This window comes from Hemitrygon akajei, chromosome 3 (assembly GCF_048418815.1).
Source record: "Hemitrygon akajei chromosome 3, sHemAka1.3, whole genome shotgun sequence".
Classification (NCBI taxonomy): Eukaryota; Metazoa; Chordata; class Chondrichthyes; order Myliobatiformes; family Dasyatidae; genus Hemitrygon; species Hemitrygon akajei.
In genome coordinates, this window is record NC_133126.1 from 143,511,295 (window position 1) to 143,532,726 (window position 21,432).

General features: G+C 41.3%; 1 protein-coding gene across 3 annotated transcripts in view; it reads left to right on the plus strand.

The window, feature by feature from the left end:
* The window catches only part of mfsd1 (major facilitator superfamily domain containing 1), a 68,235-nt gene that overhangs the window by 11,881 nt on the left and 34,922 nt on the right, over nucleotides 1–21,432 (plus strand). For all 3 annotated transcript variants that reach the window (XR_012098353.1, XM_073040980.1, XM_073040981.1), the window contains exons 4-8: nucleotides 1,192–1,234; nucleotides 3,098–3,165; nucleotides 10,504–10,612; nucleotides 16,174–16,276; nucleotides 17,293–17,391. Coding sequence is in view for 2 of the 3 variants with exons in the window: in XM_073040980.1 (XP_072897081.1) it covers nucleotides 1,192–1,234; nucleotides 3,098–3,165; nucleotides 10,504–10,612; nucleotides 16,174–16,276; nucleotides 17,293–17,391 (422 nt within the window). In the remaining variant the exon portion in view is untranslated. The remainder of the gene's footprint in view (nucleotides 1–1,191; nucleotides 1,235–3,097; nucleotides 3,166–10,503; nucleotides 10,613–16,173; nucleotides 16,277–17,292; nucleotides 17,392–21,432) is intronic.

Below are 21,432 nucleotides of genomic sequence, written 5' to 3' on the forward strand. Positions count from 1 at the left end.
AAGAAGCCCCATTTATTCCCATTCTTTCCCTCCTACCATCCAGCCAATCTTCTATCCATGTTATTATCTGCCCTGAAATACCATGAGCTCTATCTTGTTTAGCAGCCTCATGTGTAGCACCTTTTGAAAAGCCTTCTGAAAACTCAAGTAAACAACATCTACTAATAAGAGGAAATCTGCAGACGCTGGAAATCCAAGCAACATACACAAAATGCTGGAAGAAATCAGCTGGCCAGCCAGCATCAATGGTTGTTATTTCTTTAAAAAATTCCAACACATTTGTCAAGCAAGATTTCCCCTTAAGAAAACCATGCTAACTTTGACCTATTTTTATCATGTGACTCGAATAAAACCTCATCCTTCATGGACTCCCAACATCTTACCAACCACTCAAGTCAGGCTAACTGGCCTATAATTTCCTTTCTTCTACCAACCTCACTTCTTAAAGAGTGGAATGATATTTGTAATATTTCAGCCCTCTAAAACTATTCAAAAGTCTAGTGAAAGGTCACTACTAATGCCTCCACAATCTCTTCAGTTATCCCTTTCAGAACTCTAAGGTGTTGCCCATTTGGTCCAGCTGAATTATCTACCTTGAGACCTTTCAACTTCCCAAGCATCACCTTATAAATAGCAGCTACACCCACTTCTGCCTCATGACACACTCAAATTTCTGGCACACTGCTGGTGTCTTACTCAGTGAAGACTAACACAAAATACTTATTAAGTTTGTTCACCATTTTTCAGCAGTCTCGTCCATCTTTTACTCTTTATATATCTGAAAAAAAATTGAATCCTCTTCTATTATTGGCTAGCTTGTCTTCATATTTCATCTGTTCTCTTATTTTTCTGGTTTTCTTCTGTTGGTTTTTAAGACCTTCTCATTCCACTAGCTTTGCAAGAATTTATGTCTTCTCTTTTGCTTTGACTTCCATGGTTGCCTCATCCTCTTTTTAGAATGCTCCTTATTTGAGATGCATCTATCTCATGCCTTCTGAATTGCTCTCAGAAGCTCCTTGCTATAGATATCCTTGCTAGTGTCCCCTTCACATCAAATTCGGCTAACTCCTCTCTCTCATGCCTCTCTAATAGTGATAAATCTGAATTTAGCTTCTCCCCCTCAAACTGCAGGGTGAATTCTATCATGTTATGAAAGCTATAGATGTAAATTGTACAACCTTTTTCTTACAGTTTGGGAACAATAATCTTCAGCTTATTTGTCTGTTTTGGCCAGGTGAGTAGAAATACTATTTTATCCAAGTGTTAAGCCCTTTTGTAGAATTGTGGATGGCTATTGAGTGTGCATTTGCCTATTTCATCAACAGATTTTCATTATATGATTCTTTTTCAGAATTCCTGTGGATTGCAGCTTATTAATTAATAGTATACGGTGGATTCCAGTTAACTGGGACCAGTACGTTCAGGCTTAATTAAGCAACTGTCCTAATTAGGCAAAGTTTCATAGAAATAGTTAAGGTATAAAAAGACAAGCTACCGTTTAACTGAGTAACGAATTTTGTATTTCAATGAAATATAGAATACTGCTATGTTACTCACCTTTGATCCCCATCCGGCACTCGGCTCTCACCTGTGGCTCCAAGTAGCTGGTTGCATAAGACAGAGGCCACATCCCAGTACTCCATTTAGACAGGCGGGCTAAAGCAGATGAAAGTAGCTGATGGGTCTCGTACCCTGATGAAATAGGGACATGCTTGTCCTTGCATGTGAAGTCAGTTCCAACCAATTGAGCAGATGTGACCAACAGTGAGATCCAATGGGCAAGAAGGTGGTTCTACAACGTTTCCTGGAGAGCGAAGGGTCTGTAGAAGTTACAGAAAGAGTCATGGTTATCTGCTGCAACCAAGGAAGCTTCCAGTTTGTAACAACTGCTGGTATCACCGAATCCCAAACTTCCAAGGCTGAGAGAGTAGAACCATCCCAGTGCAACAGCTTTTTCACTTTTAAAAGCAATCCCGCACAGGTTTCGCCGTCATGTTCAGATATGACAAATAGCCAACGCACTGCCGTATCTTTCTGATAGATTGTAAATTAACAAATTAGTGCAGATACCTAATGTAGACAATGGACAGCCTTCATTTAATGATTTCAATGATTGCATCTTCATTTTCATTGTAACAATCAAGATGATTGTTGATACTTTCAAATTCTTCATAACTCCTAACTTATTGAAATAGTGAAATCATTTTATTTTCACTTCCAGCCATTTCTGGCATCTCCAAGCCTGAATGCTTGAAACTGTAGTGAGCAAACAGTTCTCAATTGTTTCACTGCTTATTTCTCACCAAAAATCAATCCTCTTTGAACATACACACACAGCTAACACGATTTTTAAAAACCGTTCACTCTGAACACAGTGTAGTGTCTGACAGCCACATAAGTTCAAGCAACTGATGCTAGTTAGAAACTATTCGGCAAGATTCCTCTCCCAGTTAAGTGCTCAGTATCCAAGATCATTGAGGAGAATCACAACTATTTTCTTGATTAGTTTTTCAACTTTTAAGAGTTGTCCCAAACAAGCAGTTGCCCTTATTAACTGACGGACCAATTATCTGGAATCCTCTGTATATGTTTAGAAAAAACAATTCACTCTTAACAAATTATAGCTAAATCTTCATTGCTCAAGACACGATTTTCTAGCCCCTTCCCATACCCCTTGACTCCCTGGGGTTTACATTCCCTGACTCCCTGGCATGTGTGCTCTGTGGCTCCCCAGCGCTTAAACTCGTATCAGTCTTTGGTCATAAGGAGATGAATTTTAAGGTTGTATATAGTATGCTTACTTTGATAATAAATGTACTTCGAACTTTAAGAATAGAACAGTAGAGTGGTGCAAAGATTGTAGTCCAATCTATCGTACAGAAAAATATTAAAATGACAGTGATAGAATAACCAAGAGAGTTGGTGTTAAGAGTACAAAAGCATTGCTCCACTCCAGGGTGGGGCTGTAAAAGTGGTGTTTGATTTGGGAGTCTGATAGTCGTGGGGCGGGGTGGGGAGGGAAGGTCTCCTGAGACATTACACCATTCCATACTTAGGAGCATCAGTGAAAAGAAATATCAATGTTGTGTTTTTTTAGGTTATTGTTGCATCTGGAGCCCTGGTGAATGCTTTTTGGCTAATGGAACTTGGAAGATTTGTGTTTGGGTAAGTTGATGTTTGTTTCTTTGCCAAACATGTGTTGGTCAATATGAATTCCTTGGTTCCTTATAATCATGGCAACAATTCTATTATATATTATTAAGGTTGGCATAAATATATTTATTTTGAAACATTGAAAACCTACAGCACAATACAGTCCATTTGGCTCACAAAGTTGTGCCAAACATATCCCTACCTTAGAAATTACCAGAGTTACCCATTGCCCTCTATTTTTCTAAGCTCCATGTACCTATCCAAAATCTCTTAAAAGACCCTATCACATCTGCCTCCACCACCTTTGCCGGCAGCCCATTCCACGCACTTTCTGGTTTTAAAAAAAAACTTACCCCTAACACCTAACATCTCCTCTATACCTACTCCCCAGCACCTTAAACCTGTGCCCTCTTGTGGCAGCCATTTCAGCCCTGGGAAAAAGCATCTGACTATCCACATGATCAGTGCCTCTCATCCTGTACACCTCTATCAGGTCACCTCTCATCCTCCGTCGCACCAAGGAGAAAAGGTCAATTTCACACAACCTATTCTCATAAGACATGCTTGCCAATCCAGGTAACCTCTGCACCCTTTCTGTGGTTTCCACATCCTTCCTGTAGTGAGGTGACCAGAACTGAGCACAGTACTCCAAGTAGGGTCTGAACAGGGTCCTATATAGCTGCAACATTACCTCTCAGCTCTTAAACTCAATCCCACGGTTGATGAAGGCCAATGCACCGTATGCCGCCTTAACCACAGAGTCAAGCTAGGCTGCTGCTTTGAATGTCCTATGGACTCTGATCCCAAGATCCCTCTGATCCTCCACTGCTAAGAGTCTTACCATTAATACTATATTGTACCATCATATTTGACCTACCAAAATGAACCACTTCACACTTATCTGGGTTGAACTCCATCTGCCACTTCTCAGCCCAGTTTTGCATCCTATCAATGTCCTGCTGTAACCTCTGACAGCCCTCCACACTATCCACAACACCCTCAACCTTAGTGTCATCAGCAAACTTACTAACCCATCCCTCCACTTCCTCATCCAGGTCATTTATAAAAATCACAAAGACTAGGTGTCCCAGAACAGATCCCTGAGGCACACCACTGGTCACCAACTTGCATGCAAAATATGACCTGTCTATAACCACTGTTTGCCTTCTGTGGGCAAGCCAGTTCTGGATCCTTACTTTTTCAATAAGCCTTGCATGGGGTACCTTATTAAATGCCTTGTTGAAATCCATATGCACTACATCTACTGCTCTACCTTCATCAATGTGTTTATTCACATCCTCAAAAAATTCAATCAAGCTCGTAAGGCACTACCTGTCTTTGACAAAGCCATGCTGACCATTCCTAATCATATTATGCCTCTCCAAATGTTCATAAATCCTGCCTCTCAGGATCTTCTCCATCAACTCACCAACCACTGAAGTAAGACTCACTGGTCTATAATTTCCTGGGCTATCTCTACTTCCTTTCTTGAATAAGGAAACAACATTCGTAACCCTCCAATCCTCCGGAACCTCTCCCGTCCCCGTTGATGATGCAGAGATCATCGCCAGAGGCTCAGTAATTTCATCCCTCGCCTCCCACGGTAGCTTGGGGTACATCTCATCTGGTTCCGGCGACTTATCCAACTTGATGCTTTCCAAAAGCGCCAGCACATCCTCTTTCCTAATATCTACATGCTCAAGCTTTTCAGTCCACTGCAACTCATCCCTATAATTGCCAAGATCCTTTTCTGCAGTTAATACTGAAGTAAAGTATTCATTAAGTACCTCTGCTGCTTCTTCCAGTTCCATACACACTGTCACACTTGATGGGTCCTATTCTTTCACGTTTTATCCTCTTGCTCTTCACATACTTGTAGAATGCCTTGGGGTTTCCTTAATCCTGCCTGGCAAGGCCTTCTCATGGTCCTTTCTGGCTCTCCTAATTTCCTTCTTAAGCTCCTTCCTGTTAGCCTTATAATCTTCTAGATCGCTAACATTACCTAGCTCTCTGAACCTTTTGTAAGCTTTTCTTCTTGACTAGATTTATTACAGCCTTTGTACACCACGGTTCCTGTACCCTACCATAACTTCTCTGTCTCATTGGAATGTACCTATGCAGAACTCCACACAAATATCCCCTGAACATTTGCCACATTTCTTCTGAACTTTTCCCTGATAACATCTATTTCCAATTTCCTGCCTGATAGCCTCATAATTCCCCTTACTCCAATTAAACGCTTTTCTAACTATCTGTTTCTATCTCTCTCCAATGCTATTGTAAAGGAGATAGAATTGTGATCACTATCTCCAAAATGCTCTCCCACTGAGAGATCTGATACCTGACCATGTTCATTTCCCAATACCATATCAAGTACAGCCTCTCCTCTTGTAGGCTTATCTACATATTGTGTCAAGAAACCTTCCTGAACACACCTAACAAACTTCTCCCCATCTAAACCCCTTCCTCTAGGGAGATGCCAATTGATATTTGGGAAATTAAAATCTCCCACCATGACAACACTGTTATTACAGGATCTGTTTCCCTGTCTGCTCCTTGATATCCCTGTTACTATTGGGCAGCCTATATAAAAAAAAACACCCGGTAGATTTATTGACCCCTTCCTGTTCCTAACCTCCACCCACAGAGACTCTGTAGACAATCCCTCCATGACATCCACCTTTTCTGCAGCTGTGACACTATCTCTGATCAACAGTGCCACACCCCCAACTCTTTTGCCTCCCTCCCTGTCCTTTCTGAAACATCTAAAACCCAGGACTTGAAGTAACCATTCCTGTCCCTGAGCTATTCCAGTCTCCGTAATGGCCACTACATCATATCTCCTAGTACTGATCCATGCTCTAAGCTCATCCACTTTGTTCATGATGCTTCTTGTATTAAAACAGGCAGAAATCAGACATTGGACTGAACTTATCCCTTCTCTATCACCTACCTACCCTCCCTCTCGCACGCTCTACAAGCTTTCTCTATTTGTGAGCCAACCACTTCTTCCCCAGTTTCTTCAGTTCAGTTCCCACCCACCCCCCAACAATTCTAGCTTAAACTCTCCCCAGCAACCTCAGCAAACCTCCCTGCCAGGATATTGGTCCTGCTGGGATTCAAGTGCAACCTGTCCTTTTTGTACAGGTCACACCTGCCCCAAACGAGGTCCCAATGATTCAGAAATCTGAATCCCTGCCACCTGCTCCAATCCCTCAGCCACGTATTTATCCTCCACCTCATTCTATTCCTATACTCACTGTCACATGACACAGGCAGTAATCCTGAGATTACTACCTTTGTGGTCCTGCTTCTCGACTTCCTTCTTAACTCCCTGTAATCTGTTTTCAGGACCTCTTCCCTTTTCCTACCTATGTCATTGGTACCAATATATACCACGATCTCTGGCTGTTCTCCCTCCCACTGCAGGATATCGTGGACACTATCTGAAACATCCTGAACCCTGGCACCTGGGAGGCAAACTACCATCGGAGTTTCTTTCCTGCGTCCACATAATCGCCTCTCTGATCTCCTAACTATTAGAGTCCCCTATCACTACTTCCTTCATCTTCCTTTCCCACCCTTCTGAGCCACAGGGCAGGACTCTGTGCCAGAGGCATGGCCACTGTTGCTTCTCCCAGGTAGGTTGTCTCTTTCTCTCCCCCCCCCCCCCCCCCCCCCAAACAGTATTCAAACAGGGGTACTTATTATTCAGGGGGACAGCCACAGGGTTCTCTCTAGTACCTGACTGTTCCCCTTCCCTCTCTTGACCATTACTCACTGTCTGTCTCCCGTGGCCCCGGTGTGACCACCTGCATCTAACTCCTTCCTATCACCTCTTTGCTGTCCCCGACCAGATGAAAGTTATCGAACTGCAACTCCAGTTCCCTAATGCGGTCCCTTAGGGGCTGCAGCTGTGGCTGTCCGGGAGGCTGGGAGACTCCAGAACTTCCCACATCTGACACCAAGCACAGAACACTGGCCTCACACACACATTTCCTTTCCACGATTAACACAGGTAAACCTACCTCGCCTTGTCCCTTTACCGCCTAAGCCCATTGAGCCAAAGCCCTATAACTCTGCTGCCCTCTCACTCCACTGCCCGCTGGATATGGTGGTTTTCTTTTTAAACTTTTCCCGCACTACAGGCTGACATCATGCACCTGCGCAGTCTTGCCTCTCTTTACCCTGAGTAGTAAAATGCCTTCACTCTGGGAATCTTTAGCCATTCCACTTGCAGCCGCCTTGCTTCGAATCTTGCTGTGAAGATATTTGGTACTTTACATGAAAGTAACTGATTAGAACATCTACAGGCATAGTAGTGGAAACAGATGTGATAGTGGTGTTTACGGGTTGAATATGGATTCATATGCAGGCAGAAGAAATGTTAAATTTAACATTTATGTACAGCATTGACATTACGACTTGAAGCGGCTGTTCTTGTGCTGTAGTGTTCTCTATTCTATGTTCCACACATACTAAGCCTAAAGGATCCAAAAGGAATGAAAAGACATCTCTTCTTAACATGTTGGTTATTGTTTTAAAGTTCATTGTCCTAATGTTGGAGAAATGTGTAGAATCAAATCAGAATTAGCACAGTTTTTTATTGTTTGTAAGAATTGACCACATAATTTGAGTATTTAGAACTTTTTCTGTTGTTTCACTTTTCTATCATCTGATTTTGGTTTACAGTTAATGGTTATAAAATTTGTTTAAATGTCTTCATTGGTATATCCAGGGATTTAAAAAAAAAAATTATGCTGAATGCATGTTGACAATGTTTTCTTTGTTGATGATCTGTGTGGTTACATTTTTTTAAAAAAACAAGGACAATCAGAACTTCCTTTTGTGTAGTGCATTTACCACAAGCAGATACCTCAAGGTATTTTAAAGGGTCACCATTAGATAAACCTAACCTGGAACTAAGTTAGAATTCAAGTGAAGGGTCTCAAACGAGGGAAGAGGCAGTGGGAATTGTACACTGACATGAACCAACAATGAGGTTCTGACTTTATCTGTGCCATCTCTGAGACAATGTTTCCATCTCTAATATTGCTTAACTCCAACTTTGCCAAAACTGTGTTGCTGAAGTGAACTTGTCTTTGCTGTCCTGAAACCTTAACAACCAACAACTCCAGCTGTCTTTATCCACTCTGCATAGAAACATCATCCAAAGCTTTGTTTACTGATCCTAACTTGCGTCAACTCCTAGTCACCCATTTTTCCTGTACTTGCTGACCTACATTGATTCTTGGTTGATGTTTACTTTCATTTTAAAATTATCATTTTTGTTTTAAGATACTTCAATGACCTTGCCCTTTCAACTCACCTCTCCCTCTTAACTCCACATGAGCAAATATGAATATAAGTTACCACTTCCTGTTCTACTTCATCTGGTCTGTAATACTGTCATTGCAAAACTGGAGTGTTTAGCTTTGGCTGTCATGCCCTAAGTTCTGGAATTCCTTCTCAAACACTTTTGGCTTCCTACCTCTCTGTATCCTTTAAGATATGCGTGCACACCTATTTCCCTGACTATTTTGTTATCTGCTGTAGTGTCACTGTCAAATTTTTTTAATTTATATTCACATAAAATGCCTTTGATGTTTCATTCCATTAAAGTCTCCACTAAAATATACGTTGTACCTGTACTGAAATCATCTGTCCAACTAACTTTTATTTTCTTTGCATTAGCCTTGATCCTATACTTTTTACAAGTTTATTTCAGAGATTAAGGTGGACTAATTGCCAGACCTCAGAGATATGAATTAGAATTCCATCTCAGCAGCTGAAAAACCTAACCTGGAATAAACAACTGTCTCATTAATAATCACGAATATAGTAGAATGTCACAAAACATCAGACTCACTGATGTCTTCAGAAGGAAGTCTGCAATCCCCACCCAGTCTGACATAGAAGTAACTTTCATCCTTCAAATGTTGACTTGTGACTGCCTCCTTGGTTCAGGGGTAAATAAGGATGCACAATAAATACTGAATTTCCCAACAATGTTTGCATTGTGAACACGAGAAATTTAAAAAAAAGTCACATCTTTTGAATACGACCCTTTGATTATATTCACCTATTCTCTCATCTCAACTGCTCTCATCTCAGGCTATCATGCTGATACTGGAGCAAGGTTTCACCACTCAGTCTTCAACAAATCTGCTTTTGTATTTCATGCTTGACCACACTCCTTGCAATTAAAGCCCACAATTCCAATCATTTCACTTTCATACTTAAATATGCTGCCGTTTCCCACATTCATATCTGTTTCCTTAACTCCGTTTTGAATTTTCCAGACAGCACCAATATTGCAAGTGACTGTGAGCATAGTGAACTTTTTTCTTTCGAGCTTAGGACATCAGCTTTTGTATATGATCAACCGTTGCCTCTCCTGTACTGTCCGGCCAAATGGAAATGATCTTGCCTGGTTTCTAGATATTCAGGGAATCCGAGTTTATGGAGAAACAAGAAACTGGCACTAACGTTGAAGATCAGTCACAGGTTTCATTAATGATAGATCAGACTCAAAGGGCCACAGGGCTTATCTTGAAATGTAATTAACTCACTTCATGTGATTTTAATGTTTTCTTGCTATTTTTTTTGAACAGTTTTAATTTTTGCTGTTATTGAATTACTTGAAACTAATCTTAAAGTCTGTCTTTGTGGTTATATCCTGTTTTTTTTTTAATCTACACTTACCCATGGTAATTACATTCCAAGCCTAGTGGGGAATTTCTTTCTCCTTGTTTTTTGCCAGTTTGCTTAACCTGTAACTAGTCCTGAATAGCTGCATTTTTTTTTTAACTCTCTCACATCGAGAGGACACAACTCTTTTCCCTTATCTCTAAGTGATCCTTTTTTTCAATACTGTCTTGAGCTGTGTCAGGCAATTTCCATTTTAGCTCACCTTTGACCCTGCATAGAGCTTTAAATCTGATATCAACTTAAAATAATCAATGCACTTCCACCTTAGTTAATTGGAGTTAAGTATTTTATGTAACTTCTTGCTGTCATGTTTTGGTTGTCTTTTATTTTTATTGTGTTGGGCACTTGATTCTATAATGCTAAAGTTCTCTTAAAATTTCAACTTGGATTGATCCAGCAATATTTAATGATGGTATTCTATGATTTTTCTAATTTTTCACTTCTTCCATTACAATGTGATTTTTTTTCATGGCAATTTTTTTTCATTCTGTAACCTATTTGAAAATTCAATTAAAAATTTTTTTTTTTTAAATGGCTTTTACCCGCATGTCAAAAGGAGTATCCACTTTGTTGTATTGGAGTTGGCATTATTTAATTAATGGCAGTGCAGCTTAATCACATTTCTTTTTCCTTCAACAGGATTGGTGGAGAGTCACTGGCAGTAGCACAAAATACATATGCAGTCAGCTGGTTTAAAGGCAAAGAACTGAACCTTGTGTTTGGGTTACAGCTGAGCATGGCTAGACTGGTATGATTGCATATTTTAGATCCAGAAATATAAAAATAAATCCCAAAGGGTTATCAAACTTTGATTTTGTTCATTAAGATGTCTGGAAATAAGCACCATTTTAACACACATCTGCAGTAAAGAACATCAGTGGAGCTAATCATAAATATAATTTTGTGCTAGGTTTCAGTAATCTTTTGATCTGTTTGTTTACACCAGTTAACTATCAATGAGCATGTGACAGTGAAGCAATCTAGCATTGCTGAGATAACAAACATAATGAGCATAAAACTGGGGAAAGGTGAATTGGATTAGGGAACGAACGGAATACTGTTGCCCTGTTTTAGTATGATTATTTTTCTTTTTGTATAAATTAGTTTAATTCTACTAGCTGGAATTCTGTTGCCTTAGTACTGTAAGGTTAGAACCATATAACCATAGCACATTACAGCACAGAAACAGGCCGTTTGGCCCTTCTCGGCTGTGCCGAACCATTTTTCTGCCTAGTCCCACTGACCTGCACCTGGACCATATCCCTCCATACACCTCTCATCATGTACCTGTCCAAGTTTTTCTTAACTGTTAAAAGTGAGCCCCCATTTACCACTTTACCTGGCAGCTCATTCCACATTCCCACCACTCTTTTTGTGAAGAAGCCCCCCCCCACTAATGTTCCCTTTAAACTTTTCCCCCTTCACCCTTAACCCATGTCCTCTGGGGTTTTTTCTCCCCTAGCCTCAGTGGAAAAAGCCTGCTTGCATTCACTCTTATCTATACCCATCATAATTTTATATACCTCTATCAAATCTCCCCTCATTCTTCTATGCTCCAGGGAATAAAGTCCTAATCTATTCAACCTTTCTCTGTAACTCAGTTTCTCAAGGCTCGGCAACATCGTTGTAAACCTTCTCTGCACTCTTTCAACCTTATTAATATTCTTCCTGTAATTTGGTGATCAAAACTGCACACAGTATTCCAAATTCAGCCTCACCAATGCCTTATACACCCTTACCATAACATTCCAACTCTTATACTTAATACTTTGATTTATAAAGGCCAATGTACCAAAAGCTCTCTTTATGACCCTATCTACCTGTGACGCCACTTTTAGGGAATTTTGTATCTGTATTCCCAGATCACTCTGTTCTACTGCACTCCTCAGTGCCCTACCATTTACCTTGTATGTTCTACCTTGGTTTGTCCTTTCAAAGTGCAATACCTCACTCTTGTCTGTATTAAATTCCATCTGCCATTTGTCAGCCCATTTTTCCATCTGGTCCAAATCCCTCAGCAAGCTTTGAAAACCTTCCTCACTGTCCACTACACCTCCAATCTTTGTATCATCAGCAAATTTGCTGATCCAGTTTACCACATTATCATCCAGATCATTGATATAGATGACAAGTAACAATGGACCCAGCACTGATCCCTGTGGCACACCACTAGTCACAGGCCTCCACTCAGAGAAGCAATCCTCCACTACCACTCTCTGGCTTCTCTTATTGAGCCAATGTCTAATCCAATTTACTACCTCACCATGTATACCTAGCGACTGAATCTTCCTAACTAACCTCCCATGCGGGACCTTGTCAAAGGCATTATTGAAGTCCATGTAGACAAGATCCACTGCCTTCCCTTCATCCACTTTCCTGGTAACCTCCTGGAAAAACTCTTAATAGATTTGTTAAACATGACCTACCACGCACAAAGCCATGTTGACTCTCCCTAATAAGTCCCTGTCTATCCAAATACTTCTAGATCCTATCTCTTGGTACTCCTTCCAATAACTTATCTACTACTGATGTCAAACTTAACGGCCTATAATTTCCCGGCTTACTTTATGAGCCTTTTTTAAACAACGAAACAACACGAGCTATCCTCCAATCCTCCGGCACCTGACCCATAGATACCGACATTTTAAATATATCTGCCAGGGTCCCTGCAATTACAATACTAGTCTCATTCAAGGTCCGAGGGAATACCCTGACAGGTCCTGGGGATTTATCTACTCTGATTTGCCTCAAGATAGCAAACACCTCTTCAATCTGTATAGGCTCCATGACCTCACTACTTGTTTGCCTTATTTCCATTGACTCCATGCCAGTTTCCTTAGTAAATACAGATGCAAAAAAACCCATTTAAGATCTCCCCCGTTTCTTTTGGTTTCATACATAGTTAACCATTCTGATCTTCAAGAGGACCAATTTTTTCCCTTACTATCCTTTTGCTCTTAATGTGCCTGTAGAAGCTCTTTGGATTACCCTTCACCTTGACTGCCAAAGCAACCTCATGTCTTCTATTAGCCCACCTGATTTCTTTCTTAAGTTTTTTTTTACACTTTTTATACTCAAGCACCTTATTTGCTCCGTTTCCTATACATGTCATACACCTCTCTCTTCTTCTTTATCAGAGTTCCAATATCCCTTGAGAACCAAGGTTCCTTATTCTTAATCACTTTACCTTTAAACCTGACAGGAACATACAAACTCTGCACTCAAATTTCTCCTTTGAAGGCCTCCCACTTACCAATCACATCCTTGCCAGAGAACAACCTGTCTCAATCCACGCTTTTTAGATCCTTTCTCATTTCTTCAAATTTGGCCTTTTACCAGTTTAGAACCTCAACCTGAGGACCAGATCTATCTTTATCCATGATCAAGTTGAAACAAATGGTGTTATGATCACTGGAACCAAAGTGTTCCTCTACACACACTTCCATCACCTGTCCTAACTCGTTTCCTAATAGGAGATCTAATATTGCATCCTCTCTAGTTGGTACCTCTATATATTGAATTAGAAAACTTTCCTGAAGCATTTTACAAATTCTAAGCCATCTAGACCTTTAACATTATGGGAGTCCCAATCAATATGTGGTCAATTATTATCCCCTACTATCACAACTTTATGTTTCCTGCAGTTTCTGCTCTCTCTCTCTGCAGATTTGCTCCTCTGATTCTCGCTGACTATGGGATGGTCTATAATACAACCCCATTAATGTGGTCATACCTTTCCTGTTTCTCAGCTCCACCCATATGGCCTCGGTAGACAAGCCCTCTAACCTATCCTGCCTGAACACTGCTGTAACATTTTCCCTGACTAGCAATGCCACCACCCCCTCCCCACCCTTCGTTCTTCTGCCTCTATCACATCTGAAACATTGGAACCCTGGAACATTAAGCTGCCAGTCCTGCCCCTCCTGTAGCCAAGTTTCACTAATGGCTATAATGTCATAATTCCATGTGTCAATCCACGCCCTCAGCTCATTAGCCTTCCCCACAATACTCCTTGCATCGAAATAGACACACCTCAGAAGATTATTACCACCACACACAACCCTTCTATTTCTGACTTTGCATGAACTTTTAACATAATTTCTTTTCACTGTTGTTCCCATCCCCCTGCAAATCTAGTTTATACCCTCCCCACTAGCACTTACAAAGCTCCCTGCAAGGATATCGGTCCCCTTGTAGTTCAGGTGTAACCCGTCTCACTTGTACAGATCCCACCGAGCCCAGGAGGTGCCAGAGTGAAATGATCCTGAAATCTGAAACCCTGCCCCCCTACACTAGTTCCTCAGTCAGGTATTCATCCTCCAGAGCATCCTACACTTTCCTTACTGGCACGTAGCACAGGTAGCAATCCTGAGATTACTACCCTCGAGGTCCTGCTTTTTAACTTCCTGCCAAGCTCTCTGTACTCACTCTTCAGGACCTCCTCACTCTTTCTTCCTACATCATTGGTACCAATGTGTACCATGACATCTGGCTGTTCACCCTCCCATTTCAGAATGCTGTGCACACGATCAGAGACATCCCTGACCCTGGCACCTGGGAGGCAACAAACCATCCGGGAGTCTCTGTCATGACCACAGAACCTCCTGTTTGTACCTCTAACTATCGAGTCCCCTATCAGTACCGCTCTCCTCTTCTTCCACCCTCCCTTCTGCACTGCAGAAGCAGACTCAGTGCCAGAGATCCGGCTGCCACAGCTTGTCCCAGGTAAGTCATCCCGCCCCCCCCAACAGTATCCAAATTGGTATACTTGTTGTTGAGGGAAATGGCCATAGGGGAACCCTGCTCTGCCTGCCCTTGCCCCTTCCCACACCTGACGGTAACCCAATTACCTGTGCCCTGCTCCTTTGATGTAGCTACCTCCCTGAAACTACTATCTGTAAGCTCCTCATTCTCCCGAATGATCCGGATGTCATCCAGCTCCTACTCCAGTTCCCTAACGCGGTTTGTTAGGAGCTGCAGCTGGATGCACTTCTTGCAGGTGTCGTTGTCAGGGACACCAGAGGTCTCCCTGACTTCCCACATCCTGCAAGAGGAGCATTCCAACGTCCTGCCTGGCATTCTCTCTACTCTAAACAAAACCTCTGCCTGTTCACACCGAAGCCTGCTGAGCTAAAGCCATCCCACTCTGCTCCCTCTCCGCTGCCCGCTGTATATGGTGGTCTTTTTTTTTTAAACCTTTGGCGTTCTACGTCATGTGCCTTCACCGTCTAGCCTCTTTTCCCCGAACAGTGTGTTTTTAAAAAAAAAAAATGACTTCTCTCTGAGATTCCTTCACTCTCAGCCTCTTGCTTTGATTTAAAAAAGGTTTGGGAGCATAGTAAAGTTTATGTTCCTATTTTTCTTAAAAGATGTGTTTGTACATTCAGAACCCCATCTAATCAGACTCCAGATTCAGTGTTCACCTCCAGCTTGATAATTCTTTCAATTAACATTTGCTGTTCAGTTAAGAATTTGACTCTCAATATCTGGTCATGTCTTTTATTCAATCGGCAATTTTTTTTTTTAAATTTCTGTTTAGTTTTCCATTGCATGCTTTGTTCAAAGGTCCTAAAGGCCCAATAATTCCTTCGGAATTTCACAATTACCTTGCTTTGACTGGCTAGCTCTTGTTTTCTGAACTTTCAGTACCTGGGATGTTTGCATAATACGGAACAAATATAGGTACATAGCTTGTAATGTGATCTAGTGGAGAAATAGATTAGACAAGTTCTTTTAACTTCTCAGTTGATTAGATTGTGTAAATGGCATGAATTTATTTTGTTGACTGCATTTGTTATGCAGGTCGATCATCAAATCTACGCAGCTTCTTAATTTCAGTTTGTTATTTATGTTCTGTTCATGAAGGAAATATTTTATTTTACCTTAATGCAATATTTAGTATTTTTAACTTGTCTGCATTAAATATCATCTATTACTTTCCCCTCATAAGTAGTTCTTGCAGATTCTTAGCTGCCTTGTGATTCTACTGCTCTTAATTAATTTCAGGTTGACAAAGTGTAAGAAGCATATCAATTTTATTTTATTCTCAAAGGAATGGAAAATGCAAAGTGCCAGTTTAAAGTCTATTCAGATGTCTTTTTTTAAAAAACCTGGAAATTAATTTATATAAGTGTATCTTTAAAGTGTTGCCATCTCTTTGACATCATAGAGCAGTTTTCAAGAATTTTTTCATAGAGATAGATGCAAGTGAAGCACATTGAGTAATCGTTTTATTTTATTGGAACTTTTTATTTTAAGAAATAAAAACTAGATCTAAGACCATAAAGTTTAACCTTTGCCATTTTACAGGGCAGTACTGTGAACATGAACATTATGGGATGGATCTATTCCCAAATAGCAATGATGGTCGGCTATACAGGCTACAAGACTCTTGGTATAAGTCTCATGATAGGTGCGTACCTCATTTTTAATTAAATGTTTTGACTGAGCAACATCCTGATTTGAACGTCAGTCATCACAATGAATACATCTTTGTTATTTTTCATGTATTTGTATTCTCTTGCAATTCAGGTTTGAGAAGTTCAATTTTCAGTAATGATTGCTTCTCAATTATTATGCTAATTACCTGGCAGAGAAGTGAAAGCATTACTTGTTTGAGGGCCAGTCATGGTTCATTTAGTAAGTCTGGCAAGAAAGATTCAGAAAGGAGATAGTTTCTAGGATTGTGATTTAGAATTTCACCTCTAACCTTTCAGTATAAAAATAACTTGTTTCTTTTGAAATAGTTGTTGTACTGAAATTGATTGATACTCGGTATTTGGATGTTTGAGTATATTAGTCATAATTCTTGTGCTATGCCAGCATAAACAAAAGTGTTTCTTGACTTAATCATTTTACTCACTGGACCATAAGTAAAATGGATTTGATATTTACAAGTAATCTTTGGTTTGCTGTTGTATGAAATTGTTTCTCTGCAACTAATATTTAAAAGTCAGTAAAATATAGAAAGGGTGAATGTGGCTCATTGTGAGATTTGGATTTTGAAGTATATCATTACTGTATTGCACTAATTTGTCAGCATCCTCTAGATATTGTCAGTTTACTTAAAAATTGTAATTTTAGATTTCACTTAATTTTTGGGGATCATTTAGATGCATACTAGAATGATGTTGGGCTTCAAATGAGTTTTAAACTAATTATTTACCTGCTGATTGTGGCGATTCATGTAAACGTTCTTTGTCATAATTTGAGAAAGTATTGCTCTCCTGGACCAGTACTTTCCCCTCCTTTGGGATAAAATACCAGGCATTTTGTGCGAAGTATTTTTTTTAAGTGAGAAGAATGACCAATTAATCTCCATTAGGTTGTGGAATATTTTGGGTTTTTTTTAATTCTTCCGTTTGTATTTTCAGAATCTTCTCTATTGAACAGTTTGAACATCATTTAACTGTATTTCTCTTTGTGCAGCTGCCTCAACATGTGTTTTCTCCTTGTTGTGTGCTTTAATGATTGGTTACTTGGACAGAAGAGCTAAAAGGATTTTAAACAAAGATCAAGGGAAAACAGGTGCGATCAAATCTTTATTGTTTTGGTAGAAGTAACAAAAACTGAATGTTTTAAACGTTCAAATTGGAAAGCCATAATGGAATAAATATGATCTAATTTGTGTACTTTGCAATTATCACTTGTAGTCCAGTTTCTCTCTTTATTGATATGAGTGCTTTCTTTCAGTAGGTGGCTGATTAGATGTTGCAATTTTTTTCAAATTTAGCAAGTTAAGGAGGGGGTGAAGGTCACACTAACTTTAAGATGGCTGCTAAAACAGTTATTATAAGGTGTGTTGCCTTTATGGCATTCGTTTAGTTTATAATATTTTCGCTTAGTAATTCATTTGTTAACATTTTCTAGTTAAAGTTAGGATTGTTTAAAGTAAATTCGTTGTCTGTAATATATCGCGGCATGCGATGACGTCACATCCGATTTCGTCGCGTCTTATGGGAAAATACCGGTTTGGAGAAACGGGAAGGAGGGGGCACACATGTGCGAGATCAGCACAAGAAAAGTTGTCTTCTACGCATTAGAAACATAGTGAAGCAATGCCGTAAGTTCATGAGATAATCGATATGTTGAATTAAAATGTTAACGCTGATTCTGTTAGAAGTAACGACGGTCGATAAGGTTTATGTTTTCGTTAGTTAAAGAGTTGCGGATAGTTTGTGTTGAAGTGTATTTAAAGCAGTCAATGGCGTAAGTGGATTCTGACTGTATGCTGCACTTTAATGTAATGTAGTTGTAGTTTTACTGTTGCAAGTATTTACGATGTAAATGTGATATCAAGAAGGAAACAAATACTGTACAAATCTTGTATTGTTTTATCAACAGTTTTCACCATACGTTAATGTGGAGGAGTGAACAGTAAATGGTTAATCTTACTGCGGTCCTGTTTTCATTGACAACGGTTTATCTCGGTGTTTAGTTCAGCGTTCCCTTACACCTGAGCGAGAACACTACAGTGAAAAGGCGGCATTATCTGGTGTTTCAAGTGCTGCAATGACAACTCGATCCAGCATCAAGTCGTTGCCATCCAGCGACAGGGGCAGTAGGGTATTATCAAGTAAGGCCGCCCATGCAAGAGCTAAAGCAGAATCCACCAAGGTGCGAGTGCGCTACGCCAAACAAGAAGCAAAATTGAAGATGGGAGCGGCTGCCAGAGAAGCCAAAAACCAGAAGGAAGCGGCTGCCAGAGAAGCCGAAAACCAGATGAAAAAGGCTGCCAGAGAAGCTGAAAACCAGTTGGAAAGGGCAAGGATAGCGGCAGAGTTAGAACTGCTGACACTAGAACGAGAAGAAGAAGCTGCCAGGGTGGAAGCAGAGTTCATAGAAGATGCTGAAGGAATGCATGATCTGGTTGACGTAAAATCTACTTCAGAAAAGATCAGATTGGAACGCACAAGCGACTATGTCCAATCTCAAATAGACTGGAAGACTCGTTCTTCCTCTCCATACTTATTTGATAACGTCCCATGTCATGAGGAGCCTCAGAGAGGCCTGATTGCATCACATCCATCCGAGGAAGTCAATTTACCCTTGCAACTCCGCTACGAACTCAAGAATGAAAGGGCTCATGACAAGTACCTCTCGACACCAAACTTACCAGATTTGGGGAGAAGAGAGGCAAAGACCGAATTCAGAACAGCAAATTCCATAACAGATGTACGCCCTCAGTCGTATACCCGCCGACATATTTCCCCAGCCCGCATGCCACTTGCAGTCGAACCCATGGCACGGTATTTAGCACGACGGGATCTCGTCACTTCAGGACTATACCAGTTTGACGATAAACCTGAAAATTACCGTGCATGGTACTCCACATTCACCAACACTATCGACGGAGTCCAGCTCAGAGCAACCCAAGAGTTGGATCTTATGGCGAAATGGCTGGGAAAAGAATCATGTGAACAGGTGAGACGCATACGCTCAGTGTACATCAACAACCCCAAGCTAGCCTTAAGCAAAGCATGGGAGAGACTTCGGGAGGGCTATGCGGCCCCCAAAATTATTGAAGCGGCGCTATACCGACGTCTGGAAACTTTTCCTAAGGTGTCAGCCAAGGACCACATTAAGTTAAGGGAGCTCGGAGATTTACTCATGGAGATTCAAGGCGCCAAAGAAGATGGCTACTCAACTGGTCTAGTATACCTAGATACTCCATCCGGGATTAGACAAATCGTGGACAAACTTCCATTTGGGCTGCAGGACAGGTGGGTGTCTGTTGCCTCAGAGTACAAGGAAGACTACAATGGTCGATTTCCTCCCTTTGAGTACTTCACTGGGTTTGTGTGCAAGGAGGCGAAGAAGCAAAACGACCCTAGCCTCATGGGTCCAGGAGGCAGTACAATTTACACCAAGCCAGATAAATCCTCTTCGAATAACTTCAACATTAATAAACCCGTCTCAGTGCTTAAGACTGAAGCCTTTACAACTAACAACGACCCTAGCAAGAATTGTCCATTGCATAACAAACCCCACCCCCTCAAAAAATGCAGAACATTTAGGGAAAAACCCCTTGAAGAGAGGTTGGCCCTTCTCAAGGAGAAAAGAATATGTTTTAAATGCTGTTCCTCGATCTCTCACTTTGCTAGAGAGTGTACGATCGCCGTGAAGTGCCCGGAATGTAATAGCACTAATCACGATGGGGCCATGCATCCCGGCCCGTTACCACGAACCGACAACGCTCCTTCACCCCCACAACAGGACGGCGGGGAGGGAGAAGCTCACTCCAGGACAACTGTTGTCAGCTCGAGCTGTACAGAAGTTTGCAGTCAAGCCGTTCTTGTTCAAAGATCTGCCTCACTAAGGTGTACCCTAAGGGAGCCAAAGACAAGGCCATCAAAGCCTATGTAATTCTGGACGATCAGAGCAATCGCTCACTAGTCAGCCCAGAGTTCTTTAACTTGTTCCACATTGAGAGTAATCAGTTCTCATACTACCTTAGAACTTGTTCGGGCAGCGTGGAAACTTATGGAAGGAAGGCAGAAGGCTTCCAGATCGAGTCCCTGGATGGTAAAGTCGTCATCTGTCTCCCTCCACTCTTCGAGTGCAATGAAATTTTGAATAACCGCACTGAGATCCCGACGCCAAGTGCGGTGTTACACCAGCCACATCTCCACCACATTGCCAAACACATCCCAGAACTGGATCCAAAAGCAGAAATTCTCCTGCTATTAGGAAGAGATGTTCTCCAGGTACACAAGGTTAGGCAGCAGGTCAATGGACCACACGATGCCCCCTTTGTGCAATGCCTGGATCTGGGCTGGGTGGTGATAGGAGAGGTGTGTCTTGGCAACGTACACAAACCGACAGTTAACACACTCAAGACCAATGTGCTAGAGAGTGGTCGCCATTCAATTTTTCAACCCTGCACAAGTTTCATGTGTATCAAGGAAGCACGACAAGGCTTTAACAAATGTAAAGTAACCGACAAGACGCTGGGACGGTCAGTCTTCGCGCAAACTGAGCATGATAATAAAATTGCTCCGTCAGCTCAAGACATCATTTTCTTAGAAATAATGGACACCAAGGTCTTCAGAGATGAAGCAAATAACTGGGTCGCCCCACTACCTTTCAGAGAACCACGCCAGTGCTTGCCAAACAACAAAGAGCAGGCAGTCAAGCGGTTCACGTCCTTGCAAAAAACCCTGAAAAGGAAACCTGAGATGCAGCAACAATACGTAGCATTTATGGAGAAGATCTTCGCTAACGGACATGCTGAAGTAGCACCGCCACTGAGGGAAGGCGGGGAGTGCTGGTACCTCCCAACATTTGGGGTTTACCACCCACAAAAGCCCAATCAGATCAGGGTGGTCTTTGACTCCAGTGCTCAGTGCGCTGGTGTCTCCCTTAATGACGTGCTCCTTACAGGCCCTGACCTAAACAATACCCTTCTCGGGGTCCTGCTGCGCTTCTGGAAGGAGAAGGTCGCAATCTTAGCGGACATCCAGCAGATGTTCCATTGTTTCTTAGTACAGGAGGACTATCGTGATTTCCTCCGTTTCTTATGGTACAAGGACAATGACATTAACAAGGAAGTCGTCGAGTACCGGATGA